Raw genomic sequence first — 22,637 nt, forward strand, 5'->3', positions numbered from 1 at the left:
AAGTCCTCGTGGGTGTACTCCCATTAGACTTGGAAATCGTCAGGCGGGGACTACTCCATCACTTCATCAAGGGTAGTTTCCAAAACCTGCCTAGGATTTACAACAAACCCTACCATAAATCGGGCAATGGAAAGAAACAGGCTGCATTCACACGTGGTGCAGGCATGGCAGGACAGATGGGAAAACTCCCACACTGGTGACATAACCAGGAAGTTCATACCAGATGTAAGTCAAGTTTACTCCAGGATACCCAGCTGGTCCACCCCTGGCATCCAATCAATGTATCTGTTTACAGGTCATGGGGCCATCAATGCTACATTTTCGCTCCTTGGTATTCAGAAAGACCCCCTCTTGCATCTGCAGAGGGTTTGAGAGCTGGCAGCATCTTATGTATAACTGTCAGCTCTATGATGACCTACACATCCCGATTATGAAGCTGACACTCACCCAGCGGACTGGAGCAGAATCTGCTGGACACCAAGGAGAACCTAGCCTTCACAGATTTTGCTCAAAAGCTATTTGTGTGGAGGAGATCCTTCTATGTCACTGCACAAAACCGACAAATGCATGCAAGATGCAAACCCTAACTTGACTGCCCAAACCAAACTGTAGGAAGCAGGACAAACAGAACGTTGTTGAGTGGCTGAGGCTCAGACAATACAAAAGGACAACCACAAATAACCAGATCCACTTGGACATGAACCACAATTGAAACTCAAAATGCCATCACACAGACGAGACTGTCAAGTATGACTCCACCGGACTAGACATTTGTTTGATACTGAATAAGACTACCTACAAAGGAAACCACAGCTTAGCTGCAAATTATATTTCACAATTTGAACCAGGCACCCTAGGCCAACTCACTTTGACTCCTTCTCCTCAAGGAGAGGGGGTTGAGGTGGGGCATTGGCTTGCCCCACTGACCATCCTGGGGTCACCTTCCCTATTGACCCCATATTTCTACCATTTCCCACCAGTCTTCAGTTCCCCCCTACTCTGTCTAAACCTCTAGCATATGACCCACACCACAAAATTTAAAAATGTCCAAATTTAAATTGCAACTACACAAACCTTTTTAGGCCTATTCAAAATCGAGCGTTTTTCCCTTTTTTTATTTATTTATTTTTTTTTTAGGTCCTAGCCACTGAAATCTCAGGAAATTAGGTGGCAGGACCTGCCAGAGTACTTATCTAACAATAATGGTGTACCTCGTCTGTCTCCACAGGGCTTAGTGTGGGCAACGTTGGGCCTCAGCAGGGGTCCAGCAGTTAAATGGCCAGATGACCAATACATGACATTACACATATACAAAACCCATACACTTGTCCAATCTCCGGCCTTCCCAGCAAACTAGTTCACCAACAATAAAAGCAATGTGGAGATGGGGAAACCCCTGGTGCCACTAGACATCAATACACTTTATTTTACACCACACCGATGCTATCACCTGCCAGTTTCTTCTGAATCACAAAATTAGAGTAATTTCTCTTTAGATGTAGTTTATCACCATACCATCCATACTGCATAGCAGCGAATATGATTCATCAAAAACAGCTACTTTTTCTCCCCGTCATCAATGGTCCAATGATGCCATTAGATTCAAACTTTATGTCATTGACAATGGGTGGCCAAATAAGCATGAATACCTTGAATGGGTGCCTACTCTGGATGTCTATAATCAGTTGTCCCCTGATTAAAGTCCAGTGTCAGCCATTTCACTATTTTCTGTCTATCGGCACACACAAGGTGGGACATCCAATGTTCACTATGGCAATCAATGAGGTGTGGGTACTCAACTGGCATATTTTTTTTTGTTAGTTGTTTGCACATTGACTTCTGTGGCCATAATGCACCTCCCAAAGTTTTTGCATTTACTCTGATCCAAGCCCGAGGCAGGATTCGAACCAGCGACCTTTGGGTTGCCAGGCAGGCACTTTACCCACCTGGCTAGCCCAGCCAGCAACTGGCATAGCAAATGAAGCCAGAGTAAATGATCCATTTACTCTGGGAACACCTTATCTACAGCACTCTGTCAACAGGCCACAAGATGCACAGTTTGCATAATACTGCTACTCTTCAATCCAAGTAACCAACAATCAACCGTTTTTTTTAAGTCAGTCACATAATTTCCTTTGCTTGGTTAATCAAGTAGTTCATATATGGACTGCATGCCACGTATCCATATATAGTTAATCAAGTAGTCCATATATGAACTACTTGATTAACTACTTGGTTAATCAAGTAGTTCATATATGGACTGCATGCCACGAACCTGAAGTATCACATTTACCAGTTCTCACTGCAACATGTGATACACACATAAGGAGGAACAGCTGACTGTTAAAAAATGGGGGTGGGCATGTTTTGACTGGACAGTATTATTTATGACTTAGCCAAACTCATGAACCCATTCTAGAATATGGGCTTGGCACATCCGGGGTCCCGAGCTGGACATAGTCATTCTTCTCTTTCTTGGTGATTCCTTTCAACTTCTCTCTCTCTCTCTCTCTCTCTCTCTCTCTCTCTCTCAATTTTTTTCTTTTTTTTTTTGGTCTGTGCAGCATAAGCCTCAGACTTCCTTACACTATATGGAATGATTCCAAGGTCGACCTACATGTTACAAGTTGCAGCTCCATTGAACGAAAAGTTTTTTAGCCATATTTAGCACCTTTATTGACCAATTGCTATATCAAATTGTTTTCTATAAGTAGCTTATAGACCTAGTCAGGATCCTTAGTTTATTCTGAATTGACACAGTGAGATTTGGAAGTAAATTAATACTAAAGTGTCCGTAGATTTACCGTTTGTAACTTGCCACCATTGTTAAACGATACAACGTTATATCCCGAACTAGATAGCGTAAGCTTAGTATAGTATATAATATAATATTGTATATTAATCAGTAAAATCTGTTAATCTTGTTAAACTTCATTGTCAATTAAATTGTACTTTTTAACTAAATACATATGACTTAGATTACAAACAACATAATTAATTAATGCGATACGGAAGTTATATAAACAGAACTCGTAGATAATACTCGATACTGAAAAATATATATAGCGTTATAACTGTGTTGGGATACAAGTTTAGGGTTCTAATTTTGTACTGAAATTGAAATTTTATTGAAATTAAATCGAAATCATAACTCACACCAGAGCAGCAAAGCAAAAGGCTCAAGCTAATGGACGTGCTTTGGCTCAGAGGAGACCTGAGGGGATCAGTTAACCGCTGAATCACAGCATTCTAAAATGCACTGCTTGCATGATGTTTGTGGAGCAATCGGTATGGGACATGATATTGCCATGGGGGTTGTCTCTGTGTGTGCGCGATGTAAGGAGTGTAAGGAAATCAGGTGAAAACTCAGCGTTGTTATCGGCCTATATGAGAGCTTGAAGAACAGGGTGGAAAGATCTAAATTGAGGGGGCCATCAAGCTCTCAGCTGCCCACATCAACGCCAGAGCTTGCACTTGGTCATCACGCAACACAGCGGCAACCCCCAAGGCAGAATGCGGTGGTCCCACGAACATGCTTTGTAAAAAAAATAGGTGGAACAGAACCAGGGTATGTCTTGCCAGGGGCAAAGGTTGATGACGTTGTAGAGCAGATATCATCTTTTAAGAGCACAAAAGGTTGTACACGTTTGCACTAATGATATTAAGAGGAGACCGGCAGAATTACTTAACAAGTACAGTTTACTATTGAAAAAAAAGCCGTGAATTAGGGTTGAATTTGAAAGTGTCTGCAATTCTGCCCAGACACGATAGGAGGGAGTATATGATGAGAGCCTTGTCGATCAATTCGGCACTGGAAAGATTGTGCAAGGCTCAAGGGTAGAATTTTTTTTCAGCCTGGTCTCTACTTGTTAACAGGAGAGACTGCTTCTACAGGGATGGGATACACTTAAATAGAAAGGGTGCAAGAATATTTGCTGATGCTATCAAGGCAGTGTTAGGTGGGTCGGAACACTGCTAGCTTGGGGGGTTGTTGTTGTTATTTGGTTTTTTTTAGGAGCATTAGCAACTAAGGCCATATTGCTCCGGGGATATGCGGTGGTCATTCTCTAACCTTTCCGCATCCTCAGTATTTGGTGGTCACGGACTCGAACCACGGTCTAATCAAGAAGCATGTGCTACGCACTGCTGCTCCTGCCACCTGGCTACAGAGGCGCCGCTAGCTTGGGGGGATACAAGGACTAATAGGTTAACAGTAGCCACTAGCAGAGTTGAAAGTGATTCTTGCACTGCTTCTACTGGAATGAGCAGCAGCCTGGAAAACAAGATACAGGATATTTCAGAGACTGCTGGGAGTCATTGGGGTACAAGTAAACACATGGGTTGTGTTAGGGTAGCTAAGAATAGGAACAGGTGCATGTATACTTGCGTGTATGCTAGGAGTTTGGTAAATAAATTTGATGAATTTGAAGTATTGCTCAAAATATCAAAGGCAGATATTGTTGGGATATCAGAGATGTGGTGTCACACAGATATAAGGAATGCAGAACTGGAATTTGGGAAGTACAATGTGTACAGAAAGGATAGACAGGATAGGAAGGGAGGAGGCGTTATTCTATTAGTTAAGAAACACATAAAATCCAAGGAAGTGAAGCCAGTCGACATCGCTGGGGGATTTTAATTTCCCAGATATTGACTGGAATTTGTGGGTTTGTCACTCACACACTAGGAAGGCTTTTGTGGATTTATTGGATGATTCTTTTCTACATCAGCATGTTTGGAAGGCAACAAGAGGGAGTAATACTCTTGATCTGATTATCAGTAGTGATTCTTCATGCATTAAGAATCTGCAGATAAAGGAACCACTAGGTGGCAGTGTTCATAGTGTGCTGAAGTGGGATTTACTCAAAGAGATAACTACCATTAGGGGTAAAGGGAAGGGTTTTTGCTTTCGTAAAGGTGACTACGATGATCTGAGGCAGTATTTAAATTCTATACAATGGGACCAACTGATGATATTACCAACAGCAACTTCAAAATGGGAATCATTCAAAGAACTTATCTTGGAAGCTACTAGGCTTTTACACACCAACTAAGAAATATTGTTCAAGGTTTAGACCTAAATGGATGTCAGATGAACTAATGAGACATATGGCAGAGAAGAAAAATGCATGGGATACATATAAATTAATGGGTGACATGGAAGCTTATGATAGATATAAGCTTGTCTGTAACCAAGTCACAAAGGAGGTTATGCAGGCAAAGGCAAATTATGAGAAATCCTTAGCAAAGGATGCAAAGTAAAACAGAAAAAGAGTTCTTTACCTATGTAAACTCTAGAAGGAAATGGATGAATCAGTTTGGTCCACTGGATATTGAAGGTTCAACAGTTGAGGATCCTGCTCAGGTGGCTAATAAACTAAATGAGTATTTTGCATCTACATTCACATATGAGGAGTTATTCAGGAAGGGGAATGCCAGAGGTGAAGTAAACTCTAGCAGTGAGCGAGATGATTTTGTAATAACTGAGAGGAAAGTGGAGGAGAAATTGTTGAGGATAAACATAAAAAAGGCACCTGGGGTGGATGGGATCTATCCAGTTATATTAAAGGAGGCAGCAAAGGAACTAAGCAAACCCTTAGCCATAATTATGAGAGCTTCTTTGGACTCAGGGGAGGTACCCATATACTGGAGTTGTGCAAATATGACCCCAATTCACAAAGGAGGATCAAAGGCTGACACAAGTAATTATAGACCTGCGAGTTTAACTTCTGTTCCAGGATGTAGGCACTGGTTAAAGGAGAAATTAATGGAGCAATAGAGGCACTGGTTAAAGAAGCACTGCAGGATCATCTATACAAGACTTCAGTTATAGCTCGGACACACCATGGTTTTGTTAAGGGAAAGTCTTGCCTGACCAATTTGATTGGATACTATGATGCAGTCACAAAAGAACTGGATGCAGGGAATAACTTTGATATTATATATTTGGATCTTAGAAAGGCTTTTGATACTGTTGCACATGGAAGACTGCTGAACAAATTGGAGCAGTATGGCACTGGAGGCAAATTGCTGGTATGGATAAGGGATGGTTGAGGGGGAGAAGACAGAGAGTGGTAATCAATGGACACTGCTTATCGTGGACTAATGTTATTAGTGGAGTCCCTCAGGGTTCAGTGTTGGGTTCATTACTGTTTTCTGTATTTATAAATGATATTAATGATGGTATATCAAGCTTAATGTCCAAGTTTTCAGACGATACATACAAAGGTTAGCAGGGTTATCAAGGACACTACTGACGCTATGCTGCTGCAACGGGATCTGGAAAGGTTGAGCAGATGGGCTGAGAGGTGGCAAATGAAATTTAACATTGACAAATGTAAAGTACTACATATGGGAAACAGCAACCCCAGAGCAATGTATCGACTCTGTTGTACTACACTGACAGTGGTAGAGAATTATAAGGACCTGGGGGTAATTGTGCAGGCAGATATGAAGTTCTCTGAGCAGTGCAGACGTGCTGCAAGAGTAGCTCATGGTGTCTTGTCAATGATATACTGGAATTTTTCTAGCAGGGATAAGGAGGTGATTATTCCCTTGTATAAGGCAATGGTCAGACCACACCTTGAGTACTGTATACAGGTCTGGAGGCCTCATTTCAAGAAGGATGTAGAGCTGCTGGAACAAGTACAGAGAAGGGCAACAAGATTAGTTAATGGAACAAGGGGGTGCTCTTACGAAGAAAGGCTTAAGTTTTGCAAATTGCCGTGTCTGGAGACTAGGCATGGGCGAGGTGATCTGATAGAGGTGTATAAAGCCTTGAATGGTTTGAGCATGCTCAATGCTGATGGGATTCTTCCTCTTGCTCAGAATAATCACTTGAGAGGGCATAAATTCAAATTGAGGAAAGACAGAGGTAGGATAGATGTGCGGAATTTGCCTTTAGCCAGCGGGTAGTTGGTTGGTGGAATAGACTTCCATCCCTTGTTGTGGAAGTTGATAGCCTAAATAAATTTAAGGCTCAGCTGGACAGGTATTTCGAACGAACGGAGGGGGTGAAATGGAAGTGGGGGTTTTTTTGGATGATGCTGCATAAGCTTGCTTTCTTGCATCATATGCCCCTACTAATGCTAACGCTGTATATGGTACTGACTAGCATATCACTTAGAGGGAAGGTTACAGACAGTCTCAAACTGTGTTTCAGCCCTTGATTTTCAGTGATATTGTTCAAATGTGTGACGTGATTAGGGAAAACTCCACTGAGTTCAATTGTAATTACTCCTTAGATATGATGTAAGGTGAATATAGTATCTTTTATAACACTATCTACACGAACATCTCTCTCTCTCTCTCTCTCTCTCTCTCTCTCTCTCTCTCTCTCTCTCTCTCTCTCTCTCTCTCTCTCTCTCTCTCTCTCTCTCTCATTCTAATTTATTCTTGCCATCTAATAGATCTCATCGAAATGAGTTGCCATTGCAGTTTAAAATATGTGACATATTAAGAACTGATTTGATGTCTTAAAGCTATATCTAGCAGGATGAAACCATACCTGTGCACTATACTGCTCCCTCCACTTCCTCCTGTCTGTTTAAAATTTACTTCCTCTGGTGTAGCATTATCCAGACCTAAACAAAAAACAGGCATTTCAAAATTTGCCAATTATTACTTTTCAAACAGAAAACTAATAACCAACAAAAGTTACATCACCCAAAACTGAAGTTAAGCCGCAAAAAACATATCCATCCTGATAGCTTTGCCATATAGTGCAAGGAAGCCATAGGCTTTTGCTGCAAGGGTCAAAAAAAAAAAAAAAGTATATAAGAAAATACAAATTATGTGCTTCCCTCCTCACATAGATGACTATCCAGTTGATCTTTTAATTTATTCAAACTGTCAGCCTAACTACTTGCAAAGGCAACTTGCTAAGCAATCGACTTGCTGGCTAAAAGAAAACTTCCTATAGTCTACTCTAACCCTCTTCCCCTGTAATTTGAATTTATGGCCCCTAGTTCTGGAATTCTTTTTAACAGTAAAAATTCCACCTTCATTCATTTTACTAACCCATTTCAGAGCATTAAAAACATCAATCAGGTCATTGATGTTTTTAAGGTGGTCATACTCTGTAGCCCACATAATCGCAGTCTTTCCTCATATGGTAGCCCTTTTATTGATCCCACCATGTGAGTTGCCCATCTTTGGACTCTTCTCAAGAAGCTCAATTGGGATTGTGATCAGCCCATCTCTACAGGATAATGTTCAATAAATCATTGATAGGACACCATGGGGTTTCCTGGATGCCAGTTTAAACTGCTCAAAAAATTTAATTTCTCTTCCCATATCATAACTCCCAAATCCATTTCTTCCTCTATTGTTTTTAATTCAACCCTACCATGTGTATAATTTATTTTGGGAATGCTATTCCCAAGTTTAAGACATTAAGACATTTTGCTACATTAAAACATAGCTATCACTTTTCTGGCTATTTTTGGAGTCTGTTCAAGTCACTGCAGTTTATTTGGTACTGATCATTAATGACTACCGATCTTTGTCATCTGAAAATTTTGACATCACTCCATGTATTTATTACTTTGTCAATGTTTATGGAAATCAGTAACAACATTCAAAAAAACACTCTAGGGGGCCCCCCCAATCTTAATGTTACACAAATCTGAAGAATATCCATGAACCCGCTGCCTTCTGCAATGCAGCCACCAGCAATCCACCTCAGAATCTTTGCAGTAATCCCAACATGTTCCAGATTATACAATAACCTCTGATGAAGGACTGAGTCAAATGCTTTGGTAAATCCAAATAAATTATGTCAAAATTGTTCCTTATATCAGCTCATGAGTAACTGTGTCAAAATAGCCTACTAACTTAGTTAAACTTAATTTTCCCTTAACAAAACCAGTTGTGTCCTTCAGAATGCCATGTATTATCTAAAAGTTCCTGGATTGCACTCATTGCATCTAAGATTTTCCCAACCACAGACTAACTGTTCTGCCGTTACTGGCTCCATTCTTAGTTGGCAATATATTGGCACTTCAATTCAAAGGAATCTCTCCTGAGTCCACAGATGCCCTCACAGTTAACTTCAGTGGTTCAATATACATAGCAACTACCCTCCAAATTACAGGGTATATGCCATCCATTCAGGGAGCCTTATATGCCTTTACCCTCAAACGTTTTTCTAATAAACAGTCATGTGAAATTCTTGTCCCCATTCTTTACTCTCATAGACTGTGCTTTCTCCTACACAGTCACCTTGGCTTCACTAATCTTATTTGTGACACGTAAGATTGATGATGGAGAAAGTGATAAAATCGCAGCATGTGAAGCTATACTTTTGTAGTTTCAGTACTTTTCATCACCTATCCCTTGCTATTTTTTTCTGCTACATTTGACCTGCCAGCTCTACATTCATCCAATAGGCATTGTCCTCCTGAAATATTTTCTTAATGGTATGTATGCATTCATGGTTTCTGTAATTTTTCCTTTAAAGGTATTCCATAATTCAAATGTATTAGCATTAGTAGTGGCATATGATGCAAGAAAGCAAGCTTACGCAGCATCAGCCAACAAAAACCCAAAAAAATCTTTCCCATTTTAACCCATCCATTCACTCCAAAAGTATGTTCAGTTCTTCCGTGAATATATTTAAGCTATCGACTTCCACAACAACACATGAAACTTTGCTCCAGCAATCAACACCTGCTGGCTAAAGGCAAATTTATGCACATCTATTCTACAACTATCTTTCCTCAATTTGAATTTATCCCCCTCACTTGCATAATCAAGATAGAGAAAGAATTTATCAGCATTGAGTTTGCTCAAACCATTCAAAGCCTTAACCACAATAAGATCACCTTGCAGGTGCCTAATCTCCAGACACTGAAATTTGCAGGACTTAAGCCTTTCTTCGTAAGCACATCCCTTTGTTCCATTAACCAAGTTCATTGCCCTTCTCTATACTCATTCCAACAGCTCTGCATCCTTTCTAAAATGAGGCCTCTGACATGTATGCAGACTCAAGGTGTGGCCTGAGCATTGCCCTATAAAGGAATAATCAAATCCTTATCGCTGCTAGCAAAGTTCTTGTATATCAGTGACAAGACCCCATGAGCTGCTCTGACAACCTGTCTACACTGCTCTGAAAACTTCATATCTGACATCACAATTATCCCCAGGTCTTTTTAATTCTCAACTATCCTGAGTGTAGTACAGAACAGTAGCTATGTTATTCTGTGGTTATTGCTACCCATATGCAGTACTTTGCATTTGTCAAAGTTAAACTTCTGTTGCCACCTCTCAGCCCATCTGCTCAACTCTACTAGATCCTGTTGCAGCCTCATACCACCATTACTGTCATTAACAACCCTGCCAACCTTTGCATCATCTGCAAACTTGAACATTAAGCCTGTTATATCTTCATCCATATCATTGATAAATATAGAAAACATGCAGTTTTCTATATTTATAGGAACTAAGCAAACCTGCCATAATTATGAGAGCATCTTTGGACTTAGCGGAAGTGCCCACGGACTGGAAAAGTGCAAATGTATCCCCAATTCACAAAGGGGGATCGAAGGGTGACACAAGTAATTACAAACCAGTTAGTTTAACTTCTGTTTCAGGTAAAATAATGGAGTCAGTGGTTAAAGATGTATTGCAGGATCATCTAGACAAGACTGCAGCAATAATTCAGACACAGCATGGGTTTGTTAAGGAACAGTCTTGTCTGACAAATTTGATTGCATACTATGATGTGGTTAGAAAGGAACTAGATGCAAAAAATAATTTTGATATCATATACTTTGATATCAGGAAAGCTTTTGACACTGTTGCGCATGGAAGATTACTGTACAAATTGGAGCAGAATGGTATTAAGGTTAAGTTGCTACAATGGATAAAATAGTCGTTGAGTGGGAGAAGACAGAGAGTGGCAATCAATAGACGCTGCATTTCGTGGACTAATGTTATTAGTGGAGTCCCACAGCGTTTGGTATTGGACCCACTGTTGTTTTGTATATTTATCAATGATATTGATGAAGGTATATCAGACTTAGTGTCAAAGTTTGCAGATGATACAAAGGTTGGCAGCGTTATTAATGACAGTAATAGCAGTGTGCTACTGCAACGGGATTTAGAAAATTTGGGCAGATGGGCTGAGAAGTGGCAACTGAAGTTTAACATTGACAAATGCAAATTACTGCATATGGGTAGAAGTAATTCCCCCAGAGGAACGTACCAACTGTGTGGTATTGCACTTAAGGTGATAGAAAATGAAAAGACCTGGGAGTAACTGTGCAATCAAATATGAAGTTTTCTGAGCAATGTAGATAGGTTGCAATAGCAGGTGATGGGGTTTTGTCAATGATATACAGGAATTTTGCTAGCAGGGAAATGGAGGTGATTAGCCCTTTGTATAAGGCAATGGTCAGGCCACGACTTGGGTACTGTGTACAGGTCTGGAGGCCTCATTTTAGGAAGGATGTAGATTTGCTTGAGCATGTACAGAGAAGGGCAAAAAGATTGGTGAGGGGAATGAAGGTGTCCTCTTACCAAGAGAGGCTTAAATTCTACAAATTGCAGCAGATGGAGACTAGGCACCTGCGAGGTGACCTGATTGAGGTGACTAGGCACCTGCGAGGTGACCTGATTGAGGTGTATAATGGGTTGAGCATGCTGAATTCTGATGGGATTCCTCTGCGTGATTATAAACCTAAGGAGACATAAATTCAAATGGAGGAAAGACAGCTGTAGAATAGATGTGCGGAAATTTGCCATCAGCCAACGGGTGGTTAATTGCTGGAACAAGTTTCCATCTGTCGTTGTGGAAGTTGATAGCTTAAATAAATTCAAGGAGGAACTGGACAAGCTTTTAGAGGGAATGGTTGTGTGAATTTTTTTTTTTTTTCTTTTTTTTGGCTGATGCTACATAAGCTCATATGCTTGCTTTCTTGCATCACTTGCCTCTATTACTACTATTACTATTAACAACAAAGGCCCCAACACTGAACCCTTGGGGACTTCACTAAGTCCACGAAGAGCAGTGTCCATTGACTACCACTCTTTTATTCATAGCAGTAACTTTTCCTTAATGCCATACTGCTCCAATTTGTACAACAGTATCAATATCTTTCTTGAAATCGAAGTATATGATATCAAAATAATTTTTTGCATCCAGTTCTTTTGTAACAACGTCATACTATCCAAATTTAGGCAAGATGTCCCCTTAGCAAACCCATGCTCTGTCTGAACTATAACTGCTTTCTTGTCTAGATGATCCTGCATTAATTCTTTATTAAATGACTCCATTACTTGTCACCCTTTGAACCCCCTTTGTGAATTGCTTTTGCTCTTCTCCACTCTGTGGCAACCTCCCCTGAATCCAAGGATACTCTCATAATTATGGCTAAAAGTTTGCTTATTTCCTTTGCCAACTCCTTTAATATAACTGAATAAGTCCCATCCACCCCAGGTTCCTTTCTTATATTTAACTTCAACAATTTTTCCTCCACTTTCCTCTCAGTTATTACAAATCATTTAGTCATATTTGGTTGTCCTTACTAGAATCTGATAAATTTCTGGCCTCCATTTATGTACAGAATTCCTCATGTGTGAATATAGATACAAAAATACTCATTCAGTTTGTCAGCAACCTGATCAGGATCAACAACAGTCTAACCATCGATATCAAGTGGATCATCGATATCAATTTGATTCATCCATTCCTTCTAGAGTTTACATAAGTAAAGAAGTCTTTGCATCCTTTGCCAAATATTTCTCGTAATTCTCTTTTTTCGCCTGTCTAACATCCTTTGTGACTTGATTACAGACTAGTTTATATCTACCACAGGCTTCAGTGTCACCTGATAATTTATACGCATTCCATGCATTTTTATTTTTCTTCTCTGCCACAAATCTCATCAGTTCATCTGACATCCACATAGGTCTAAACCTTGAACAGTATTTCTTAGTTGGTTTCTAAGATTAATTCCTTGAATGCTTCCCATTTAGAATTTGCTGTTGGTAACATCAGTGTTTCCCACTGTATAGAATTTAAAAACTGTTTGACCACTGTAGTTACCCTTACGAAAGCAAAACCCCCTTCCCTTTATCCCTGGTGATAGTTACAATATTAAATAAATCCCACATCGCTACACTGTGATCACTGCCACCTAGTAGTTCTTTTATCTGCAGATTCTTTGTATGAATAATCACTGCTGATAATCAGATCAAGAATATTACTCCCTCTGGTTGCCTCTCACACATGCTGCTGAAAATAGTCATCCAGTAAATCTACAAAGATCTTGCTATTGTGCAAGAGACCAACCCAAAATTTCCAGTCAATATCTGGAGAGCTAAAATCCCCCATTATAAGACATTCTGAATTATTGGTCCACTCCATTTTTCTGTCCAGTTGTTCACTGTACTCATCAGAATCATTAGGCCTATAACACACTCCTACTCTCAACTCTCATTTTTGCTTTCCCAGTGGTTTTCCCACACCACACTGACTCAACATTGCTTTGTCCACCAATGTCAATTGGATGCACTGCCTTAGATTTTATGTGTTTCCTAACTAACAGCATAATTCCTCCTACCTTCTTATCCTGTCTGTACACATTGTTCTCCCCAAATTCAAATTCTGCATTCCTTATATCCATGTGGCACCATGTCTCTGATATCCCAATATATGGCTTTGATGTCTTGACCAGCACCTCAAATTCATCAAATTTATTTACTATACTCCTAGGATTCATTTACATGCAAGTATACGTGCACCTCTTTTTACTCTTAGTTATCCAAACATAGCCCATATATTTCCATGTTCCATGACGACTCCCAGCAGTTCTAAAAATCACCAGGATTCACCACACCAGGGGATATTTTTTCCAATCCTCCACTGCTGGCATTCCTGAGCCTGCTGTAACAACACCTTGTTTTTTGCTGACAGGAAAAGAAGTAGGAACAGGAATAGTCTTGCTCATCTGTCAGCTGCAATACCCCATGACAAGGTATGTGGTATGCATTCTGAAATGCCTCTTTGTTTAGATAACAGTCGTATTAGACTGTTATCTGACTAGCTTTTCTGTTAGTCTGTGCAAGTCTTAGCTTCCATCAATCTCACATCAATCAGCTGTTTCAGAACAGAGAATTGTCATTGGTTGGACAGTATTTGAATTGTTGAAGAATCAATGCGCATGAGACAGAGCAATGAAAACCCTACCAATTCTGACATCCAAGAAGTCTGGGGCCAAGTCTTGTCTAGACAAGGAAATTTAATTAAAGACTTATGGTTTTTGTTTTTGTTTTCCAAGTCTTCAATTTTTTTCTGGATGAAAAACTATAGTTTTTCTGGATGAAAAACTATAGTTTTTCTTCCAGCAAACAGGATGAAAATGCACTCTGACACATATTATACATCAAGTGGCAGAGAACATGTTAAAAACTGCATTTGGTTGTTATTCACTTCCCTGTTATATTGCTTAATTATTGAAGTGTTTTATGCTGTTTCTACCTATTATGCAATGTCTCTGTTCCATTCTTTCACATAATTAACTACTAACCATCTAGGGACATGTGGATCCGGGATTCATCATTGGACTAAGGAAACCTCTTGCCTGAATATTTGAGGAGAGGGCAAATGCAACCTTCATTATGACATTAATCAGTGGCCATCTAGGTCTTCTCAGTCCCCCATACTAAAAGTTCTCCTCGAAACTTAAAGCCGTTTAAATGACATCTGCAAGGAGACCTGTACCCCTTCCATTCAAATAAATGCCATTCCTGCAAAATAAACTTTTTCTACACTAGGGCCATGCTGATAAAAACTTCTCCCCGAAAGCCTCGAAATTCTCTTAATCCTTTATGTGCTGTGCTTGATTATAGTCAGGCAGCATAATTATCGCTAATAGCTTGCACTCAACCATACATGAGCCATAAATTCAAAAGACTGTGTAATGCAATCATGTAATGTTGAGCTAATAAAACTTCACAGATACGTGCTGTCATCTGTTGGCTTTCAAATAAACAATCAATTACAAATATTAATATGAATATTACAGTTTGTAAACAGACATTTCTGTTTACAAACCGTAAATTTATTGCACAGTGCCAAATTATTACTATGGAGCAACATATAAACAAAAAATGATGGCAGTTCAGGCAAGTTGTAGTTTTATTCTTGGTAAAATATTTTGCTGTGTTTTTCAGAGATATATGAAAATCATGAAATCTGATGAAATAGAGATTAGCAGCAATATAGAACGCCAATATGTTGAGATAAGTTCTGATTCTTACATAGAGGCTACAAAGCAGTGGCAGGAAACAAACAAACAAAATATGTCATAGGGATGAATTTGTTCCTAAAATATATCAGTTTGATGGCAGTAATTCAGGGATAATTAATGTTTAGAGAAGATGATACAAAATTAGTAGTTGAAGAGATAAACACTTATACCATTAGCATAACCGAAAACACAACTGAAATTTTGCACTCATTAAGACAATGGAAAGAAACATTCATTTCAGAAATTTACTGTTTTACTGCTAATCTTATGCTTGAAGTGCATAATAAAAATTATTGCTAAAAGAATATTGGTCAAATAACTGACTTTTAAAATCTCCAGCTTTCTACTCTGAATGCTACTTTGCAGTTATAATGAGGAACAGAAGAAAGGTGATTACACTGGTGTGCAAAAATTAAGGACCAGTCAGGTTTTCACCTGTAGCTTCTTATAGGAGTGGCCTAGATTTGGGAAAAGCATACCAAAGGAACCTCGTGAGGTACAGAAATAATGAAGGAAACAACACGGACATAACAACGGAAACAAAATGGTACAGAGGGACTTTATTCAAAAATGGAAACATAGCACTGGCTGCCATGATACAGATGCATCACTGCCAAAGATGGAACAAAGGGAAGAGGCGGTCCTCAGTAGGAGAGGTGGACCTCAGTAAGAGATATGGCCACCCCTAATGTCAATGCAGGCTTTGCACCACCTGTCCATACTTAAAACAATGTTGTTGATAAGTTCTTGAAGTAACATCATCCATTCCTCTGTCAGCACCATCTTCAGCTGGTGAACATTTTCTGGTGGGTGTGGACGTGCCGCCAGGTGTCTCCCCAGAGCATCCCATATGTGTTCGATGGGATTTAGACCAGTGGAACGGGCAGGCCAATTCATACGAACAACGTCCTCACTTTCCAAAAGAATATCAACAGCTGCAGTGCAATGGGGTGTGCCGTTATCATCCATAAACATGAACTCTGGGCCGATGACACCTCAGGAAGGATTACCTCAGTGCAGTGGCGTGCACCAGTTACAGTACCACCTTCCAGTATCTGGAGTTGTGTACATCCAACAAAGATAACGCCTCCCCAGACAAGAACACCTCGACCGCCACATCGATCCCTTTCAGTGATGTTTGCGGGATGATACTGTGTACCAACCTCTTGCCAGATTAGTTGAATTCCAAAATCACTGCTGAGACTTAATCTACTCTCGTCAGTAAAGAGTACCTTAAGTAAAGATTTTGTGGTTGTAACCTTTAGAAATAGTGTCGGTCCTTAAGTTTTGCACACCAGTGTATATGTACAGGCTGAGATCTTGTGCTGAATATGCTAAGAAAAATTTTCAGGACATTGAAAATTTTATCTGTATGTAAACTTGTGCTTCGATGAGAGCCTACTAATGTTCAAAGATCTTGGCATAAAACAATACATCACAAAATGACATAGATTTGGTGTATAACCATTGGATATATATGCTTGACCTAATAGTTTACACTGAATCGAAATAAAATAGACATAAACTGAATAGACAAATAAAATAGATATACACTGAATCGACAAATAAAATAGACATACACTGAATAGACAAATAAAATAGACATACACTGAATAGACAAATAAAATAGACATACACTGAATAGTTTACACTGAATTCACAAATAAACTAAACATACACTGAATCCACAAATAAAATAAATTTGCAGTAAATGCAAATTTAGGAGTAAGCAGAGCTATTGTTAATGCATTTACTTCAGCCACTCTTAAGTACAGACAACTGGTATACAAGTCCACTACTTTGTAAGGTACTGCATAAAAAGTAAACTAATTCTTGTGCTACTGTTCATCTAAATAGAAAGGAATGCCACCTTTCAATTTGAAGGAAAAATTACTGAATGGGGCAACACTATCGTTCTGCACAGATATTGTGATATCACTGTTAGATGAACAGAAGGGAAGTTAGAAGAACACTTCAGGCAAGGAAGATAATTTATTCTACCCTATGATAAGGCTCATGGGGTAGAATTTTTTTCAGCATGGTCTGTGCTTGTTAACAGGAGAGACTGCTTCTACAAGGATGGGATACACTTAAACATTGACATTGACAAATGTAAAGTACTACATATGGGAAACAGCAACCCCAGAGCAACGTATCAACTCTGTGGTACTACACTGACAGTGGTAGAGAATGAAAGGGACCTGGGGGTGGTTGTGCAGGCAGATATGAAGTTTTCTGAGCAGTGCAGACGGGCTGCATGAGTAGCTCATTGTGTATTGTCGATGATATATAGGAATTTTTCTAGCAGGGATAAGGAGGTGATTATTCCCTTGTATAAGGCAATGGTCAGACCGCACCTAAAGTACTGTATACAGGTCTGGAGGCCTCATTTCAAGAAGGATGTAGAGATGCTGGAACGAGTACAGAGAAGGGCAACAAGATTAGTTAATGGAACAAAGGGGTGCTCTTATGGAGAAAGGCTTAAGTTTTGCAAATTACAGTGTCTGGAGACTAGGCATGGGCGAGGTGATCTGATAGAGGTGTATAAAGCCTTGAATGGTTTGAGCATGCTCAATGCTGATGGGATTCTTCCTCTTGCTCAGAATAATCACTTGAGAGGGCATAAATTCAAATTGAGGAAAGACAGATGTAGGATAGACGTGAGGAAATTTGCCTTTAGCCAGCGGGTGGTTGGTTGCTGGAATAGACTTCCATCCCTTGTCGTGGAAGTTGATAGCCTAAATAAGTTTAAGGCTCAGCTGGACAGGTATTTCGAATGAGCAGAGGGGTGAAGTGGAAGTGGTTATTTTTTATTTATTTTTTTTTTTTTTGGCTGATGCTGCATAAGCTTGCTTTCTTGCATCAAATGCCTCTACTAATGCTAATGCTAAATAGAAAGGGTGCAAGAATATTTGCTGATGCTATGAAGCCAGCATTAGGTGGGACAGAAAACTGCTAGCTTGGGGGGGGGGGGAGTAAAAGGTTAAAAGTAGCCACAGGCCTAGAGTGAAGGGTGCTGGGGGTTTCAGGGACTGATGGCAGTCATCGTGAACCAGGTGGGTATATGGGATGTGTTAGGGTAACTAAGAATAAGAAGAGGTGCAAGTATACTTGGATGTATACCAATGCTAGAAGTATAGTAAATAAATTTGATGAATTTGAAGTGATGGTCAAGACATCAAAGGCGTGGTGTCACACAGATATTAGGAATGCAGAATTGGAATTTGGGGAGTAAAATATGTAAGGAAAGGATAGATAGGATAGGAAGGGAGGAGGGGTTATGCTGTTAATTAAGAAAACCATAAAATCAAAAGAAGTGCATCCATTTGATATAGATGGACAATGCACTGTTGAGTCAGTTTGGTGTGACATAAGCACTGCAACCGAGTAGAAAACTTGCTTCTTGCCCTGATGGTAGCCGAGCATTCTGGTCTCTTGCCAAAGCTATTGGCCGCACTTTTGCCCACCTCTGTCCAAACCATCCAATTTTTCTTCCAACTCATGCATTAATAATCTTAGTAAAACCCCTCCCACCATCCCCTACATGCTCCATTCAATGCCTCCTGTGGTCTTCCGTCAAAAGGATGTCAGAAGGATTTTGACGAATCTTGATGCTAAGAAAGCTCCACGTCCCAATGGTATTTCTCCACTTGTTCTCAAAACCTGTACTCCTGAACTTACTCCTATTCTTCGCCGCCTTTTTTCACTTTCTTATTCCAAAGGTGTTTTTCCTTCTGCTTGGAAATTTGCTCATATCCAGCATGTTCCTAAGAAGGGTGACAAATCCCTCCCATCCAATTATCGTCCCATTGCAATTACTTCTACTCTTTCTAAAATAATGGAGAAATCAATTAACTGCCAACTCTTAAACTACCTAGAAAACGTCCGTCTGATCAATAATCGCCAGTATGGATTCCGTCAGTGTTGATCCACTGGTGATATTCTGGCTTATGTTACCCATTTATGGACTAATTCAATGGAAAGGGTCGGTGAAACACAAGTAGTTGCTCTTGACATCTCAAAAGCTTTTGATCGTGTTTGGCATAAAGGTCTTCTAAACAAGCTTCCATCTTATGGTTTGCCAACTGTTTTTAGTAATTGGTTATCCAGTTTTCTCTCTAATCGCTCACTGAGGGTGATGGTAGATGGCTCTCTGTCTTCTAACTTCTCCACTAATGCCAGTGTCCCCCAAGGTTAAGTTCTTTCCCCCACTCTTTTCCTCTTGTATAATAATGACCTTCTTCCATTGATTGGAAATCCTATCCATAGTTTTGCCGATGATAGCACATTGCATTCCACTTTCCATTTTGAGAAAACTTGTACTGCTTAATCAGCTTCAACTTCTCGAAAATCTGGGACCAATTCCTTAAATACCGATCTTCAGGTAATTCTCCAGTGGGGCAAAGACAACTTAGTTGATTTCAACCCTTCTAAAACTCAGTCTTGTCTTATATCTCGCAAAAAGGATTCTTCTGCTCCTATGCTTATCTTTAGTGACACTCTGATTTCTAGGTAAAATGATATATCTCTTTTGGGAATTACCCTGACTTTAATCTCTCTTGGCACAAGCACATTACAAATATTGCTTCCTCTGCATCTAAAAAACTTGGTTTTCTCTTTCACTCTCGGCATTACTTTTCTTCCAAACAGCTGTTCACTCTGTATAAATCGCAAATCCGGACCTGCCATAGAATATTGTTCCCACGTCTGGGGTGGTGACCCCCAAAACCTTTCTCAGGCTTCTTGATTCCATTCAGAAGAGGGCAGTTAGGTTAATTAATGATTCATCTCTAACAGAGTCTCTCCACTCCCTTTCTCATAGACGTACTGTTTCTGCTACATGCCTCTTCTACAGATACTTCCATGGGCACTGTTCTTCTGAATTGGCTTCTATAATTCCCGCTCTCTCTTTCAAAACAGTCCAAACACGTGCAGCCACACCAACATCCATTTACTGTCCAACTTCAAACCCACAGAACCAACTTTTCAACAAATATGTAAGGAAAGGATAGATAGGATAGGAAGGGAGGAGGGGTTATGCTGTTAATTAAGAAAACCATAAAATCAAAAGAAGTGCATCCATTTGATATAGATGGACAATGCACTGTTGAGTCAGTTTGGTGTGACATAAGCACTGCAACCGAGTAGAAAACTTGCTTCTTGCCCTGATGGTAGCCGAGCATTCTGGTCTCTTGCCAAAGCTATTGGCCGCACTTTTGCCCACCTCTGTCCAAACCATCCAATTTTTCTTCCAACTCATGCATTAATAATCTTAGTAAAACCCCTCCCACCATCCCCTACATGCTCCATTCAATGCCTCCTGTGGTCTTCCGTCAAAAGGATGTCAGAAGGATTTTGACGAATCTTGATGCTAAGAAAGCTCCACGTCCCAATGGTATTTCTCCACTTGTTCTCAAAACCTGTACTCCTGAACTTACTCCTATTCTTCGCCGCCTTTTTTCACTTTCTTATTCCAAAGGTGTTTTTCCTTCTGCTTGGAAATTTGCTCATATCCAGCATGTTCCTAAGAAGGGTGACAAATCCCTCCCATCCAATTATCGTCCCATTGCAATTACTTCTACTCTTTCTAAAATAATGGAGAAATCAATTAACTGCCAACTCTTAAACTACCTAGAAAACGTCCGTCTGATCAATAATCGCCAGTATGGATTCCGTCAGTGTTGATCCACTGGTGATATTCTGGCTTATGTTACCCATTTATGGACTAATTCAATGGAAAGGGTCGGTGAAACACAAGTAGTTGCTCTTGACATCTCAAAAGCTTTTGATCGTGTTTGGCATAAAGGTCTTCTAAACAAGCTTCCATCTTATGGTTTGCCAACTGTTTTTAGTAATTGGTTATCCAGTTTTCTCTCTAATCGCTCACTGAGGGTGATGGTAGATGGCTCTCTGTCTTCTAACTTCTCCACTAATGCCAGTGTCCCCCAAGGTTAAGTTCTTTCCCCCACTCTTTTCCTCTTGTATAATAATGACCTTCTTCCATTGATTGGAAATCCTATCCATAGTTTTGCCGATGATAGCACATTGCATTCCACTTTCCATTTTGAGAAAACTTGTACTGCTTAATCAGCTTCAACTTCTCGAAAATCTGGGACCAATTCCTTAAATACCGATCTTCAGGTAATTCTCCAGTGGGGCAAAGACAACTTAGTTGATTTCAACCCTTCTAAAACTCAGTCTTGTCTTATATCTCGCAAAAAGGATTCTTCTGCTCCTATGCTTATCTTTAGTGACACTCTGATTTCTAGGTAAAATGATATATCTCTTTTGGGAATTACCCTGACTTTAATCTCTCTTGGCACAAGCACATTACAAATATTGCTTCCTCTGCATCTAAAAAACTTGGTTTTCTCTTTCACTCTCGGCATTACTTTTCTTCCAAACAGCTGTTCACTCTGTATAAATCGCAAATCCGGACCTGCCATAGAATATTGTTCCCACGTCTGGGGTGGTGACCCCCAAAACCTTTCTCAGGCTTCTTGATTCCATTCAGAAGAGGGCAGTTAGGTTAATTAATGATTCATCTCTAACAGAGTCTCTCCACTCCCTTTCTCATAGACGTACTGTTTCTGCTACATGCCTCTTCTACAGATACTTCCATGGGCACTGTTCTTCTGAATTGGCTTCTATAATTCCCGCTCTCTCTTTCAAAACAGTCCAAACACGTGCAGCCACACCAACATCCATTTACTGTCCAACTTCAAACCCACAGAACCAACTTTTCAACAAATATGTAAGGAAAGGATAGATAGGATAGGAAGGGAGGAGGGGTTATGCTGTTAATTAAGAAAACCATAAAATCAAAAGAAGTGCATCCATTTGATATAGATGGACAATGCACTGTTGAGTCAGTTTGGTGTGACATAAGCACTGCAACCGAGTAGAAAACTTGCTTCTTGCCCTGATGGTAGCCGAGCATTCTGGTCTCTTGCCAAAGCTATTGGCCGCACTTTTGCCCACCTCTGTCCAAACCATCCAATTTTTCTTCCAACTCATGCATTAATAATCTTAGTAAAACCCCTCCCACCATCCCCTACATGCTCCATTCAATGCCTCCTGTGGTCTTCCGTCAAAAGGATGTCAGAAGGATTTTGACGAATCTTGATGCTAAGAAAGCTCCACGTCCCAATGGTATTTCTCCACTTGTTCTCAAAACCTGTACTCCTGAACTTACTCCTATTCTTCGCCGCCTTTTTTCACTTTCTTATTCCAAAGGTGTTTTTCCTTCTGCTTGGAAATTTGCTCATATCCAGCATGTTCCTAAGAAGGGTGACAAATCCCTCCCATCCAATTATCGTCCCATTGCAATTACTTCTACTCTTTCTAAAATAATGGAGAAATCAATTAACTGCCAACTCTTAA

General features: G+C 39.9%; 1 protein-coding gene across 2 annotated transcripts in view; it reads right to left on the reverse strand.

Moving 5' to 3' along the window:
• The window catches only part of LOC150087142 (uncharacterized), a 167,698-nt gene that overhangs the window by 63,431 nt on the left and 81,630 nt on the right, over nt 1-22,637 (reverse strand). For both annotated transcript variants that reach the window (XM_090371844.1, XM_090371843.1), the window contains exon 4: nt 7,508-7,583. In XM_090371844.1, the coding sequence (XP_090227970.1) occupies nt 7,508-7,583 (76 nt within the window). The remainder of the gene's footprint in view (nt 1-7,507; nt 7,584-22,637) is intronic.

The sequence above is a fragment of the Mastigoproctus giganteus genome, chromosome 4, assembly GCF_048544385.1.
Source record: "Mastigoproctus giganteus isolate SK-2022 chromosome 4, ASM4854438v1, whole genome shotgun sequence".
NCBI lineage: Eukaryota > Metazoa > Arthropoda > Arachnida > Uropygi > Thelyphonidae > Mastigoproctus > Mastigoproctus giganteus.